We start from the raw sequence: 16672 nt of genomic DNA, 5'->3' as shown, positions 1-16672 counted from the left end.
GGAAAGTGGGGGGAAAAAGCCCTGAAGCCTTACAGGCTCGGGGTTGGATCCTGGTTCTACGACTATCTATGCGAGCTTGGGCAGGCCAGTGTCCTCTGTAACATGAAACACTCTAAATCACCATCAATAGTCACTGCACAGGCAGTGGCAGATGCAGCCTTTGTGGGGCCTAAAGCTTATGCCGCTTCGTTTAAGTTTTTAAAAAGTGTAAAATGAGGTATAATCCTGAACATTTACTTAGAACGAAACATTAAATGACAAGAAATTACAAGTTTTAAAAACTGACAAAACCCACAAACATGACAAAATTTTTACAAACATTATATTTTTCATTGTATTAACTGGTACAACTCCTTGCTACCTTTTCTATATCCTTTCCCTGCATATCTTTTGATTACCTCTTCATCAGATATCACTTTTGGACTATAATGTCTATAGAGAGAAGAGGGAAACAATTTAGTTTTTCCTAAGACTTTAGAAAAGTTTCTTTCGGCTTCCCAACCCATCAATGATTAATATCATGTAGATATTCTGGATTGTTGTCAAATTTGGGGAAACCTCTATCAAACCTCTATCATTTCTTTTATACGTAAACTGTGATTTTAGGCTATGTCAAGTTTTTTTACGTAATGACTAACCTTTTTAAATTTTTTTAATGTTTGAGAGAGAGAGATGTGTGAGTATGAGTGTGGGGGTAGGGGCAGAGAGAGAGAGAGAGAGAGAGAGGAGAGAGGAGAGAAAATCCCAAGCAGACTCTGAGGCTCTGCACTGTCAGCTCACAGCCCGATTGAGCCCTGAACTCAATCCCACAAACCGTGAGATCATGACCTGAGCCAAAACCACGGTAGACACTACCAACTGAGCCACCCAGGCACTCATGTAATGACTAATTTTAAATAAACTTTAGACTTACTGCTTTAAGAGTATTCCCATAAGTCATTTCTACACTGGTACAGCCACCAATAACTTAACTATATGCCAAAATGATAGCAAACCACATAAATATATCCTTCTAACCCCAAATAAATATATCTGAAATTCAATTTATCTTTCGTTGGATCCCCAAAAGAATAGCTCCAGTAAAGACAGAACTCTCCCTAGAAAGCAAACAAAGGCAGAAAATATAAAAAGAGCAAAAGTGTTTTCTGGGTTGGAAGAAGATAGACAATACTCATTTTTAATATATGTATCTTGTGTCTTCACAAGTAGATTTAAAGTTAATAAAAGTATTCCCCTCCCATATACATTTTTTAATGTTTATTTACTTTTGAGAGAGAGAGAGAGAGAGAGAGAGAGAGCATGAGCGGAGGAGGGGCAGAGAAAGAGGGAGACAGAGCATCCGAAGCAGATTCTGTGCTGACAGCAGAGAGCCCAAATCAGGGCTCAAACTCACCAACCACAAGATCATGACCTGAGCCCATGACCTGAACTGAAGTCAGATGCTTAACCAACTGAACCACCCAGGCACCGCCCCCCATACACATTTAAAGTAGTCTAGTATTGTGAACTCCATTGATACAATTTGAAAAACCATGCCCAGGAAGAATGATGCCTCAGAGGAAACCTGATGGAGTTAATATAAGGCAGGAAAGGCTTCACCACCACTGAATTCTAAGCCTGTTCTGTGGCAAAAGACTTTCTAAAGGAGGGCAGCAAAGACAGAAATCCTAAGGAAAAGATGGGACAGATTTCACCATATTAAACTGAAAAACATCTGCAAGGTTAAAGCAAACAAAATCAAGCATTAAAAAAAACTAGGAGGGGCGTCTGGGTGGCTTAGTTGGTTAAGCATCCAACTTCGGCTCAGGTCATGATCTCACAGTTCTTGAGTTCGAGCCCTGCATCGGGCTCTGCGCGACAGTTCGGAGCCTGGAGCCTGCTTCGGGTTCTGGGTCTCCCGCTCTCTCCATGCCCCTCCCCCACTCTTGCTTGCTCGCGCTCTCTCTCTCTCTCTTTCTCTCAAAAATAAAACATTTTTAAAAATTAAAAAAAAAACTAGAGAAAACAGTACTTGTTATTCATATTACAAAGGATTGATAGCCCAATACAGAAATCAATTAAAAATTTTAAAGCAATGAGGAATCCAAGAAGAGAACCATCAAAGAACATGAAAGGGCCATTTACCAAGAAAGAAATACAAAAAGGCAAAAATTGAAACTGGAAGGAGTTAGGGAAACCAGCCATCTCACCCTGTGGTTGGGAATGTAAATTAGTTCATCTTTATATAGAGGGCTATTTGACAATATAAAAATAACATAAACATTTATAAGGAGCTTGCTCTTTACTAAGTACTCTGTGAAGTGCTTTGCACTGATTAATTTATTCCATCCTCACTCAGCTTTACTGATATTCAGTGTGCATCATTTGTAATAATGAAGAACTCAACACTCCTCAGACACCCAACAATAGGGTTTGGTTAAATAGAACCTCTATACAATAGGATTGAAATGAGCTATACTTACTACATGGAAAACTCTCTAAAATATGGTTAAGTGTTAAAAAAGGCTACAGGGGCACGTGGGTGGCTCAGTTGGTTAAGCATCTGACTTCCACTCAGGTCATGATCTCGTGGTTTTTGGGTTCGAGCCTCACATCAGGCTCTGTGCTGACAGCTCAGAGCCTGCAGCCTGCTTCAGATTCTGGGTCTCCCTCTCTCTCTGCCCCTCCCCTGCTTGTGCTCTGTCTCTCTCTCAAAAATAAATAAACATTTAAAGCAATTTTTTTAAAGGCTGCAGAAAAGAATGTATACCATTTCCATAGTATAAAAATCATATAAATACATGTCTATATATAGACACATAAATATTATATAGATATATAGAGATAAAGAAAAATCTCTGGGATATATATCAAAATGAAAACAACAGTTACTTCCAGGTGGTGGGATTTTAGATTATCTTGATTTTCTGCTTTATAGTTTTCCATTAATGCCTTCTGAATTTTTGCTATCACTGCTCCCGGGCAGCAGGAGTAAGGTCAGCTTGATGGGCATACAACCGATGCTGTCACACAGAGCCCCATGCTTACAAGAGCCCATGTTTAGTTTAATACTCTATTGTCACTATTTTGAAATTCTGAATAATTCATGAATAAGGGGTCCTACATTTTCATTTTGCGCTGGGTCCTGCAAATTATGTAGCTGATCCTGTCAGGAGCGTACCTTGCCTCTTCAGCTGTCACCCTGAAATGTGTTGTTCTGCGACCATCACCACCATAAGAACTTGCTATTTTCATTTTCCTTCCTTCACGTAGAAAGGTAAACCTCTTGCCAAGGAGTCATTTGACTCATTTTTTCACTGTCAGCAGGCTGATCAACCCTCTCCCTAGAAGAAGGAAAGTCTCTGAGGACCAACTATTTTTCTTCCCTATTCGATGTTACCTTTACACTCTCTCCCAGTGCCAGCCCCAACAGAATGGATTATGGGTGTCCCTTAGAGTTTCCGCCTATACCTTCCAAAATGCCAGTCCTAGCAGGGGGTAAGATCTGGTCTCCTGAGTAACACAATCAATCCCAGTAACTACTCTAGTGTCAAACACACGTGTACGTTACCTATAATAAAAGGTCTTTAGGTCATTCAGTAATGGGGCCATGGCCACGAGATTTCCTTATAGCTTATTCCCATCAGCTATGCTTTTTATTGTCAAGAACACTTTCATATAATCTTCCACTTGGAGATTTCACTGTGCATTCCTCCCTTTGGATCTTTTGTAAAGATTTGTTTTTTGAAAAACTAGCCACTCCCCATCCCTAAGAAATCATGCTTTTGAAATGTCAAAATAATATCCCTAACCACCTTTATCTCTACCTTTGTTTCCTATTTCTAAGGCAGTATCTACTCAGAGGAAAGAGGGTCACAGTCCTATAGCAACTGAATTCCCTAAAAAACAGTGGTTGGGATATCTTACCAAAAGTTTCATGAGGTCAATTTATATTTTATCCACCTAATATTTTATCTGCATGCTATTTAATCCTTCAAATAAATCCAGTTCACTAGATAAGCATTATAGAAATCACATCTCCCCTAGGGAATTCTTTTGGTCCAAATATCTTCTACTAGCTTTTCTGACATGACAGTCAAAATTCCCAGTTCTTGAGTGACCTCTATTGTCCCACACTTGTCACAGAAACAAAAACCTTCTACTTTTGGGTATTTTTGAATATACCCAAAAGGATAGAGAACAATGCAATTAAGTTGCAGGTATCTGTTACTCAGCTGCAGCGATTACATTCTGCCAATCTCAGTCATCACTCTTTAATTTTGTTTCTTGATTTAGAGGAGATTTTGAGCATTAGGTTCTCACTAGGAATACAGCCAAATTCATATTCTCACTTGAAATAAAGCTGTCACCTCAGCAGCAGTTGTCTAGTTAAGATCTAAAAGCATCCCCATTCCCAGATTCCTCATCTCTAACCAACCTGCTTCCCCGGCTACCCCCACCTCTGAGCTGCAACCAGCACCTCTCCCAGCTGACTGATCTAATCCTTTCCACAGGACAGGAGGACTCTGAGAACACATTTGTTCAGCACACTACACGACAGGCAAAACTGCCTTCTGACCCGTGTCCCAAGGCAATTCCATTTCACTCCTCTACCTTCTGGGGAGGTGAACAAATGACAGCATTCAAACAAAATTCTTTTTTTTTATCTTTTATTCAAAGATCCATTTAAAAGCATGCCTGGGGTCTATGCACGTGGAAGTGGGTATGAAGCAAAGAAGGCAAGAGCAAGGCTCAGAGGGAATAAGATGGAGAATGAAGTTATGGGTCACAGGAAAGGAAGTGGTAGTTCTAGGCTGCCTCTGGCACTTGATCTCCTTTCATCTTTCCAACAACTTCAGGTATGTGAATTCCCATTTTACATATGAGGACAGTGAGGGAACTCAAACCTCAGAAGTCCTGTGGCTCAAGGTACCCAGGCTGTGAATGTTGGAGGAGGAATTGAATCTTATCGGACTCCAAAGCTGTGCTCTATCTACCTAAGTGGTAGGGTTGGGAGCACTGGGCACGGGCACAGGAGATTTGTTGAGGTCCCCAGGACAAACCCTTCTGAGGCCTTAGCCTGCAAACAAATGCCACTTTGTAATTAGACTTTCTCTCTTCCTCAGCAGATGGTCCCCTAAATTAGTTGAAGCCTGTGGGCCTTAAATATAAAATAAGCGGATGCATCTTGATTATAATATGGCACTTTGGTTTTAGTTGCAAGTGTTATGCTTAAAATGTAAGAATGTGATTGACTTATAGCATTTTCTTTTTAAAGGATAAAAGTTCTTTGTGCTTGATCAGCCCAGCCCTGGATGCCCGGCTGCTATCCATTACAGACAGAATGACACCCAGCCAGGCTGCCAAAAACAAGAGTTCTGCAGCCATTTTCCTCGGTTGGGCCTGGGTTACGTGACCCTCACCCAATCCATACTGCTGAGGTGACACCTCTGAGACCCAGTGGAGGCAGTTCGTGCTCTTCCTCCCTTCGCCAGACTAGGCAAGATGTGTTTCCTCAAGAAGCCCCCCACTTGCTGGAATATTCTCCACCCAGCTCTTCTTTGCCGCCAGCATTTACTTGCCCCTGCCTGGCTCTAGAAGCTGATCTATCTAAACCAGACATTCTCCCTTTTCTTCCCCACTGAGCTGGGGGGGAAAGAGGCAGCTTTGAGACCTGCTTCTCTTTTACTCACACTTAGTATGCCTGTTTTGTCTGTATGTAAAAGCCCCCTCACCTACAGCTAGGAAAAATCCTGCTCTTATATCTAATTTTGGAAGTGAGAAATCAGTCTTTATGCAGAGACACACACTTCCTCCACAAAGCATGGCAGCTGGGGGTGGAGTGGAGGCAGCAGTGAGGTTGCAGGATCCAGGTGGGATAGGGAAGAAGGCAATGCTGAAAGAGAGAGAGGGACAGTCTTCTCAGGGAAGAGAGACGTCATCATAGGGTTAAGCAGGCAGCAAGGAAGGTGAATTCACAAGTCAGGAAAAAGAGAGAAGGGACTAAGCACCAAGCACTATGCTAGATGCTTTACATATACCAATTGAGGAGGGACTGGAAATGAGAAATGTATTAATGCTATGACACCATTCAGTCAAGAAGTAATGAAGGACTTAGTAGAATAGTAGCAGTTTGAATGGAAAAGAAAGGATAGAAACAGGATTCACTGTGAAGGGAGTTTCAGCCTAACTTACCAATTGGTTGGATGCAGAGGTCAGGGAGGAGGAAACCAAGAGAGCTTTAGGTTTTCATAATAAGTGACTGGGAAGATAGGTGACATTAATAGGAATATGACTGTCAGGAGATGGATATGCAGGCAAGGTTGATCAATTTGGTTTGGGACCTATTTAATCTTTCAAATGTTTTATAATTAAAATTTTCAAACATAGACAAAAACTGAGAGAATACGGGATTAAAGCCCTATACCCATTACCCAGCTCAACGATTATCAACTCATGGCCAATCTCGTTTCATCAGGAGCCTTACCTAGTCCTCCTTTCCCCTTTCCCCAACTGGATTATTTCAAAGTAAATCCCATAAATAGGATACCATCCATAAACACTTCAGTATCTATTTCTAAAAGATACTCTTCACATAGCCATACAATTATCTTAACTAAAATATTAACATTAAGCCTTTAATGCCATCAAATACTTAATGTCATCAGTAAGTATTCAAATTTCCTCATGTCCTCCTTGTTTATTTATAGTTGATTGGTTAAAAGCAGGACCAGATAAACAGATCAACTGAATGCAAGATTCTGTCTAAAACAGCCATATGGAGATATCAAGCAGGCAACCGAAATTTGGGGTCCAAAACTCAATGAAGAGGTAAAGGCCAGGAATACAGATTTAGAAATCATCTTCCCCGAGTGAATGATATTTGAATAAATGAAACTACTGAGTAGATATCATAAGGGGAGAATACAGCAATAAAAATGGCCCAAGGATAGAACCTTGACAAACAACTACATTCAGGAAGAAAAGAAAGAGACCCCTGGGATGGGGATGGGAGGGAGCAGTTTGAGAAACAGATGAAAAGTTGAAAAGGAAAACAAGATAGCAGATGTCACTGGAGCCAAGAAATGAAAACGCTGCACAGAGGGAGGACCACACAGTTTTACTCAATGTTTTCCATCAAAAGAGTCTTGGGCTAAGACTCGGTCCCTGCTCTATTGTATGACTTTCTAGCTGTGTTACACATTAAGCAAATCATATCCGTAAGCCCAAAATTCTTCAGATGTAAAAAACGGATAACACCAGTCCTTCCAATTAAAAGGCTGCTATGAAGGGGCGCCTGGGTGGCTCAGTCAGTCAGTTAAGCATCTGACTTTGGCTCAGGTCATGATCTCATGGTCCATGGATTTAGGCCCTACATCGGGCTACGTGCTGACAGCTCTGAACCTGGAGCCTGTTTCAGATTCTGTGTCTCCCTCTCTCTCTGCCCCTCCCCCACTCACACTCTGTGTCTGTCTCTCTCTCAAAAATAAACATTCTAAAAAAAAGTTTAAAAAATAAACAAGTAAAAGGCTGCTATGAGGATCAAATGAGAATGGATATATGTGAAGAAGGCCTTTGTTGACTGCAAAGCATTGGACAAATATGAGACACTATTCACTCAATAAATCTTTACTGTTTTTATTAATGTGAAAATAAGACCTAACTGTTGAATGGAGGATTTAAAGTTTCTAATATTAAAAAAATGCCGAATTTTAAAGTACATAACTCTTCAAGAGTCTCATAAGGGCTAGCTTTCATGAGCATCTACTTTGTGTGCTGGGCCCTGTTCTAAATCCTCCACATACCTTAACTCATTTGATCATCACAAACTCTTATGACATAGGTACTACAATGTGCCTTGGTTTACAGATGAGGAAGCTAAGGCTGAGAGGAGCAAACTAACTTGCCCTAGGTCACACAGCCAGAAAGCAGCTGACCCAAAGCTCAAGCCAAGTCTTTCTCCTATGCATGATTCAGGACTGACCTCTTAATCACCACACCAAAGTTCCTCTTAAAAATATGCCTTGAAGGGCACCTGCCTGGCTCAGTTGGTGGAACTTGCAACTCTTGATCTCCGGGTCGTGAGTTCAAGCCCCAAGTTGGGATTAGGAGCTTACTTTTAAAAAAAGTTAAAAAATAAAAATCAGTGGAAAAAATATGCCTTGGAAAATTAGAAGATCGCCATATTATGACCCTAATGAATTGCAGATCTAGGCATTGGGCATCAATGCAGCTATCATCACAGAGAAAACCAGACATTACGTGGCTCCTGAAGTTAATTTTGTCCCCCACCCCACCCCAAACTGAACCTTAATCAAACAAAGCTTTTAGATTAGGGTTATGGTTGCCAGATAAAATTCAGGAAGCCCAGTTAAAATCACATTTTAGTTAAACGACAAATAATTTTCTTAGTGTAAGCATGTCCTATGCAATATTTGGTATGTCCCACGCATTGTATTTGGGACATACTTTTACTAGAAAGTATTCATTATTCATCTGAAATTCACTCTTAACTGGGTGCCCTGTATTTTTATTTGCTAAATCTGACAATCCTACTTTAGATCTAACTACCCATTTATAAGAAGCACAAAAAACAGAGAAACATATTAATTTGAACACTAGATGTTTGATTATATTAAGGAATTAATTTTTCAGTTGTCTAGTTGTATTGTGGGGTTTTTTTAAAAGAAGCTCTTACCTCTTACAGACACACATTGAAATGTTTTTGGGTGAAATTATATGATGTCCTGAAGGTCCTTCATAACAATCTGGAAAGGAGAGAAATAGAAGGGGTATAGATTCAACAAGACTGGCTTTGAACTCATGACATTGAAGCTTCCTTAAAAAGTACAACTGATTTCAGGGGCACCTGGCAGGCTCAGTCGGTGGAGCACACTACTCTTGCTTCTGAGTTTGAGCCCCATGTTGGGCGTAGAGATTACTTAAAAACAAAATATTTAAAAAAAAAAACTACATGTGGTTTCATTACACTCTTCTATTTCTGAATGTGTTTGAAATTTCCCTTAATAAAAGTTTTTAAAAGAAACAATACTTAGCACAGTGACTGACATACTGTTAATACTTAATATGTATCTGTTGGCAGGCGAATCATTTGTGTTTTTTTTTTTAAGAAAACTCTCAGATGGCCATCAAGTGGAAAAACATTTTGGAAATGAAATTACAAGCATGAATATGCCTGAAAACACAAATTAGATTCGTTTAGGGACCAACTATACTCAAATGGAAACAATAATGAATTTGCCCAGACAAGGGAATTTGGTTACGGAGGACGAAGAGTTGTGAAACTCTGGGCAGAAGAGGTACATACATTACAGGTACTTAATTTTGGTAAACACAGAAACATTTTTAACCCTCCAAAAAGATGTTATGCAGAAAACAATCTACCTTAGGTTTTCTTCAATATTTACTACTCCAGTGAACTGTTGTGGAAAGCCATATTAATTTCCTAAAGGCCTTTGGACAGATTTTGAATTATTTATTTATTTATTTATTTATTTATTTATTTATTTATTTATTTTTAAAGTTTTATTTATTTATTTTTGAGAGAGACCGAGCGAGCAGGGGAGGGACAGTGAAAGAGGGAGACAGAGAATCCCAAGTAGGCTCCGCACTGTCAGCGCAGAGCCTGATGCGGGGCATCGAACTCATGAACCGTGAGACCATGACCTGAGATGAAGTCAAGAGTCAGACACTTAACCAAATGAGCCACCCAGGCACCCCCAGATTTAGAAAATTTTAGTGCTCACATGCAAGTAAATCGCCAAATACTAGAAATTTATGACTTCTCATGCTGAATAATCCATGCACTTGACAGGAGGTCTTTATCAAAAATACAGTATTCGGGCATCTTGGGTGGCTTAGTCAGTTGAGCATCCATCCGACTTGGGCTCAGGTCATGATCTCACAGTTTGTGGGTTTGAGCCCCGCATTAGGCTCTGTGCTGACCGCTTGCTCAGGGCCTGGAGCCTACTTCAGATTCTGTGTGTCCTCTCTCTGCCCCACCCCCGCTCACACTTTGTCTCACTCTGTTTCTCAAAAATAAATAAATGTAAAAAAAAACTTTAAGAAAAAAATGCAGTATTATCAGCTTTAAATGCAATCTTGCCTTACATGCTGGGTACATGAGGGCAACCAAACTCAAAAGCAACCTGCATAAGGTGCAGGTTAATGTTTTTAGTGAAGTGTTTAATGTAGGTAAGTGAAATAAACTGTTTATCTTATGCTAAATATTCCACTGTATGGATGCCCTATAATTAATTCAACCATTCTCTTATTGATGGATGTTTCCCACTTTTGCTGTTATAAGACAATACATTTAGCCTTACATACTGGGCCTTTAATTTCTGGGAGAGAGATTATAAGTGGGTTGGCTGAGCCAAGGGTATAAATATTCTTAATTTTAATAGATACTATTTGCATGTATTTTTAAATTAGGGCTACATTGTGGAATGGTGTTTTAAAAATGCAATCACCTAACTACAAGTCAATCATCTTACTAACTTCACTTCCAATGATTAAGTGTATTTCAGCTCTGCTTTAAGTAGAGAACTGGGTTCTTGGACAACCTCTCAATAACAGTGCCTTTGATGTTACATATCCCATGGTTTATTCTGCTTCAGAGCATCCTGTTATCAGTAGTTCCAGTTTGGCATACCTTCCTGTACTAGAAAGAAGTGGCATTTTTTTTAATGTTTATTTATTAATTTTGAGAGAGGGGGCAGAGACAGCGAGAGAGGATCCCAAGTAGGCTCCATGCTAACAGCACAGGGCTCAATCCCATGATCCCTGGGATCATGACCTGAGCCAAAATCAGATGCTTCAGACTAAGCCACCCAGGCACCCCAGAAGTGGCATTTTAAACTGTCACTTTGTCAGTCTCTGAATTCTAAATGCCATGTCAATCTGTCCTTAAAAAAGTACTTTTTTTGGTAACTTTTCCTTTTACTCTTTGTCCCTCTCATTTTGAAGATCCCTTTATTTGCTGTTCTTCAAATTCAAAAGTAACAAATGCTTATTATAACTAGTGAAACAATGCATTACAAGGATGTATAAAGACAAAGCTAATCACCTCCACCTCAACCTCCTGATGTAATCTTAACAGCCTGCGCAGTCTTTCACAACTCTCCCTGCTCATACAGATCAAACATGCAAACATATATAAAATTTTGTTTAGACCAAAGTATAATCATACTATACACATTATTCTGCAACTTGTTTCACTGAACTATGTATGTCCATATATACATATATGTTTATATATATGTGACAATGACAATATATAGCATTTAACAAAACACAGTAGAGATACTTGTCTTAAGTTCCTTTCCAGTTCTAAAACTTGTTTTTGTATTCCTTCACAGAACATACCACCACTATAATTATTTGTAATGAATTGTTCAATGTCTTTCTTCCCTGCTAAACTAAGAGCTCCATGAAGGCAGGGGGCCAATTTTGTTCACCACTGTATCTCCAGAATTTAGGTTAGTTCTGCTAGGATAGTAGTTGCCTAATATCTATTTGTTGTTTCGGTGCTTCAGGAAACCTTCAGTCTATTTAAACTGGGTCACTGTCAATACTCAAAACATTTATCTTTAGGAACTCAGACCCAAGACAGTCACCACTCAATGTTATCTGGATGGAACCTAGTCATTTTAAATATTTGGGGTAAATTGTGTTTTTTAGGGAAAACCCTCGCTACCACAAAAAAAAAAAAAAAGAATTTTAAAAGATGATGTTGAACAGAGTTCTGCACTTGTAATTAGGACACCTGGATTCTAGTCTCACTTCCAACATTAATTACTGTGTGGCCTTTAGGAAGTTCCTTTCCTTTCTGGTCCTAGTCTCCTCATTTGTAGTTCTAACATTCATTAATTCCACAAACATGTATTGTCTACTGTGCGCTGGCACTAAGCTAGGTGCCAGTGATACAGGGATGAATAATAGTAATAGCCAACATTTAATGAATGCTTATTCTGTGCTTGGTCTTTTGCTAATGGAGTCATATGCGCTCATTTAATCTCCTAGCACTACTGTGATATTTTCTGTCCTTTACAAAGGAGGGAACTGAGGCATAGCGAGGTGAAGTAACTTTCCCAGCATACCAAAGGACGCGGTGAAGGCAGGATTGGATTCCAGTCAGTGGGGCTTCAGATGCCATTCCAATAACCACAGAAAATCCTTGCCCTCATAATTCGAGGAATATTTCAGTGGCTTGCACTTTGGTCCCAGCCCAGGAATACGGGCTGGCGCACCCTCTCGTCGATATGAAGGTGCAACGATGCAGGAGCACGTGAGAGAAACCACCGAGAAACCTGACACAAGCGCTGCCAGCAGCAAAGCTCTACCTCACTCTCGCGGTTTCCACGCCAAGAAGGTGAAGAGGTGGGAGGTGTCAGCGGCTCTTAGGCACGCACGCCTCCGGGCGTCCCATTGGATACAGGCAAGCGTGCGGGTCACGCCAGCTAGACGCGCTTCTGTGAACTCCGCGGGAGGCGGGGAATAAAGGAGCGCCGCGTGCGTGCCGGCCCTTCCGACGTCAGCACGGGCCGGCCGCTCCGCCTGGCCGTGGGTTCCTTTGCCCCGCCCCGCCCCGCTACCCGCGCCGTAGCGGCGTTCACTTCCTGGCCCTCCCCACCTTTAGCGAAACCAACGAGAGAACACCGCCTGCAGCTAGAGCAGCCCGACCAGGAGCGTAAACGTGTGGCGCGCGAACGTGAGAGGAAAGCCGTGCGCGGCTGCGCTTTCCCGCCCCTGAGCCGTTGTAGACGCGGGTGAGTGCTGGGGCGTCGGCCCGCACCCTGCGCGGACCCCGGAGCGGATCGACCCCGCCCCTCTCCTGGGGGAAGGCCTGGGCCCTGGCCCACTCCCAGCATGCTCCACGCCGGATCCCAGGGCAGGTGCCGGGGGTGCAGTAGTTAGTCGGGGAGACCGAGAACTGCCTTCCTGGAGGTGCTGCCTTGGCCCCTCAGTGGGGTTTTGAGGTGACCACGTCCTCCCTCTCATTTTTCTCTATTTCGTTCTTCTCCCTTTTCCATAATCCATCCAGCCACTTTCACCTTCTAAAAAGATGCCATCTCAGAAACCACTCTGGGAGTTTCTGCTTCATTTATGCCTGTGTGCAGTTTTAAGTTTCCCTCTCCTCTGCAACAAATATCCTATCATGTACATCTTCAGTGTTACATTTTTTTGCCTCCCCTGATGGAAAAAAAAAATCTCCTTAGAATAATTTATGCAAATGATCCATGAGTAGTATCCCCATCAGGAAGAATTCTGATCTAGATATGCTATTATCAAACTAAGAGACACGTGTGGATTATCATATATTGGCTAGAAATAATGAAAATTGTATAATATGAAGTGTCAAAAGCCTATATAAATTACTTTTAGAGTGCATCTGAGAATTCTGATACTAAGCAGAGCTTATTTTCTGTCAGTTCTCTTTCTTCATAGAGCTGTGTATTGACCAAGTTCTGTGAGTGACATAGGAAAACCGTCCAGCCTCTTTGCTCACCCTTCCTCCCCCACTCAGGAATTACATCTGTCAAACTATTCCACACCTTGTCCTAGTAGAAGTCAAAGTCCATTTCCTCTAGAAGAAAACCAAAGGGGTGGTTTCCTTCTGGCAGGATGTTGATCGTGGGTGCAAAATGTCAGTTACGGTTAACAAACCCCATATTTTTTTCATTTGTAGGAAAACGAGGTTATCCAGTAACCCATCTATTAAATTTTCAACAGTATGAATAGAAGCACTGTTCAGATCACTATTCTGTAATAGAAAAAGCATTACACTGATCTCAAGAGATCTGATTGCTGGTTTAGTTCTACCACTGACTGTGTGACTTTGGGTCAGTTACTTAACCTCTGTAGACCCTCTCTTTCCCTGTCTGTAAAGTGAGAGAAATGGTATTAGGTGACTTCTAAGGCTTCTTTAAGCTTTAAGAGACAAAGAGAAAAATCTAAGTAGCTCAGTAGAACATTTCTTGTGAAGATAGAAGATTGGGAAATCTCAACAGTTGTATTTAATGTTGGCTTTTCTTTTAATTTCTGATTGAAATAAAAGTGTAGACTTTTCTCTTTCTACTTCCCCAGAGAATAAAATGCCTTTGGAGGCAATAAAGATGTTGGTTAATGGTTCCCCAGATATGCCTATATTGAGTCAGTTCTCATCTAAATAATTTAACTATTTTCATTATGGGCTTTTATTACATCAGTTAGTTGGGTTACTGTATCAGAAACCATTTAGTCTTAGGAGCAAAAGAGTAAATATTAACATGTATGGTTTCAATCTCAAGAAATTTGATTTAGATGTACTCAGAACACCTAAGGACAGCAGCCATCAGTTAAATAAAGCACTAGGTTAAGAACAGAAATGCTAGCACAGATGTCATTGGTGATTTGCTAATTATAGGTGGTTCTATCTGTTCAATTTAAGGTTTTGATATAAAGTCCATTCATATCTACAGAAATATTTAAATAATATAAGCAAGCTTGTGAAGTGAAATTCCTTTAAAGAGAATGACGGACTGACAACCTCTACAACATTGATTTTTAGAGTTAATGTTTTGATTTAGTACTTAGTTAATTAAATCCCCATAGAAGAAGTGCAAAAATGGCCTCCCAGAAAATTCTAGTGCATAGAGGTGTTGTTGCAAAGTTCCAGTTTATACAGAACAGTAATCAGATACCATTGGAAGCTAAAGATTCTTAGACTTGGTATTCTATGCAACTAACTTGATTTCAAACTTGGGAACTTTTTTTAATGTTAAGAGCAAAATGTAAGTCTATAAGGCATACCAAATCAAATCACTAGACTAATCCTTTTCTATTAAGTATCCTAAGGATCTTTTTTCTTCTCTTTAGGAAAAATGCTTTCTGAAAGCAGTTCATTTTTGAAGGGTGTGATGCTCGGAAGCATTTTCTGTGCCTTGATCACTATGCTAGGACACATTAGGATTGGTCATGGAAACAGAATGCACCATGAGCATCATCACCTACAAGCTCCTAATAAAGAAGATATCTCGAAGATTTCAGAGGATGAACGCATGGAGCTCAGTAAGAGCTTTCGAGTATACTGTATCATTCTTGTAAAACCCAAAGATGTGAGTCTTTGGGCTGCAGTGAAGGAGACTTGGACCAAACACTGTGACAAAGCAGAATTCTTCAGTTCTGAAAATGTTAAAGTGTTTGAGTCTATTAACATGGAAACAAATGACATGTGGTTGATGATGAGAAAAGCTTACAAATATGCCTTTGATAAATACAGAGACCAATACAACTGGTTCTTCCTTGCACGCCCCTCTACATTTGCTATTATTGAAAACTTAAAGTATTTTTTGTTAAAAAAGGATCCATCACAACCTTTCTATCTAGGCCACACTATAAAATCTGGAGACCTTGAATATGTGAGTGTGGAAGGAGGCATTGTCTTAAGTATAGAATCCATGAAAAGGCTTAACAGCCTTCTCAGTATCCCTGAAAAGTGTCCTGAACAGGGAGGGATGATTTGGAAGATATCTGAAGATAAGCAGCTAGCAGTCTGCCTGAAATATGCTGGAGTGTTTGCAGAAAATGCAGAAGATTCTGAAGGAAAAGATGTATTTAATACCAAATCCATTGGGCTTTTTATTAAAGAGGCAATGACTAATCACCCCAACCTGGTGGTAGAAGGATGCTGTTCAGATATGGCTGTTACTTTTAATGGACTGACTCCTAATCAGATGCATGTGATGATGTATGGAGTATACCGTCTTAGGGCGTTTGGGCATATTTTCAATGATGCATTGGTCTTCTTACCTCCAAATGGTTCTGACAATGACTGAGAAGTGAAAGAAGAGCATGTGTACAATCACCATATAGGACAGGTATTGTCACTATTTGCAGTAACAACTGCATGTCCAACACAGCAGTATGTTTCTTTTCCTTTTTTTACTTTGGTGGCACTGGTTTAATGGCACATTAAAGTTTAGTGGTACATTTTAAATAGGGTGGTTTTTTCCCCTTAAAACACATGTGAAAACGTCAAACATGTTGGAAAGAAATGTTTTAAGAATAATTTTGCAAATAAAAGATATTTATAAATATTATATTTATGTGATAAATTCTAAATTATGAATCTGTGGCACATATTTTTGCTGATCCGTTAAAAAATTTAACATGTCTTTTTAGCTTTCTAAGATACGTGAATGAAATCTCTAGTTGTGAATTTGTGATTAAAACTTTCAGCTATGTGTTTTCCATTACTTGTAATGCTGATATATGTTCTGAACTTTTGCAAGGGCCCATGGATTGCTTTCTCAAAATACACAACCAAGCCACAAAGGAAATAAATGTTCCCAACTAATGTTACAGGGAAAGTGGAATTGCGTCCCTGGGAGAAAAAGTGAAAATGATCTATAAAGGTTAATAATTTCACCAGGAGCTAATTTAGTGGCACTCTTCAGCATACACAAGCTCAGTGTAACTCTCTTCTACTTCTCTGTGCAGATACTGAAATAGGAGTGGTCACTATGAAGAATCTAATTTCATTTAACATTTAACTGTGTTGTTTCCCACTTTATCAAGCTCTTGGCTGTGGTTTGGATAAAAATACTTGAGTGTTTACTGCTGCTGGGCGGATGAGTTCTTTGGAAGTCTTTGAAGAACTTGTTTTGATAATCTGGCAGTGGAGTCTGCC

General features: G+C 40.2%; 1 protein-coding gene and 1 long non-coding RNA gene across 3 annotated transcripts in view; one reads left to right on the top strand and one right to left on the bottom strand.

Annotated features, from left to right (window-relative positions):
• The window catches only part of LOC124513780 (uncharacterized), a 28603-nt gene extending 16426 nt beyond the window's left edge, over nt 1-12177 (bottom strand). Inside the window, exons 1-2 of the long non-coding RNA XR_006962530.1 lie at nt 12102-12177; nt 8678-8747 (exon numbers count right to left, since the gene is read on the bottom strand). This is a non-coding gene — a long non-coding RNA (uncharacterized LOC124513780). The remainder of the gene's footprint in view (nt 1-8677; nt 8748-12101) is intronic.
• A 457-nt stretch (nt 12178-12634) lies between these two features.
• On the top strand, nt 12635-16082 carry C1GALT1C1 (C1GALT1 specific chaperone 1). Of its 2 annotated transcripts, none has more exons than XM_047082104.1 (2): nt 12635-12770; nt 14860-16082. In XM_047082104.1, exon 2 carries the CDS (start codon nt 14865-14867, stop codon nt 15816-15818), a length of 954 nt encoding a protein of 317 aa, XP_046938060.1. In that variant the 5' UTR covers nt 12635-12770; nt 14860-14864; the 3' UTR covers nt 15819-16082. The 2 variants fall into 2 exon arrangements, with proteins under 2 accessions (XP_046938060.1, XP_046938061.1); XM_047082105.1 differs by lacking the exon at nt 12635-12770 and adding an exon at nt 12782-12980.
• Nucleotides 16083-16672: the final 590 nt, after the last annotated feature.

This window comes from Lynx rufus, unplaced genomic scaffold, assembly GCF_022079265.1.
Source record: "Lynx rufus isolate CCGP_SWC_20201006 ecotype Redwood Valley unplaced genomic scaffold, mLynRuf1.p SCAF_19, whole genome shotgun sequence".
Taxonomy (NCBI): domain Eukaryota; kingdom Metazoa; phylum Chordata; class Mammalia; order Carnivora; family Felidae; genus Lynx; species Lynx rufus.
The sequence above is the reverse complement of the archived record's forward strand: the minus strand, read 5'-3'. Positions and strand labels throughout refer to the sequence as shown.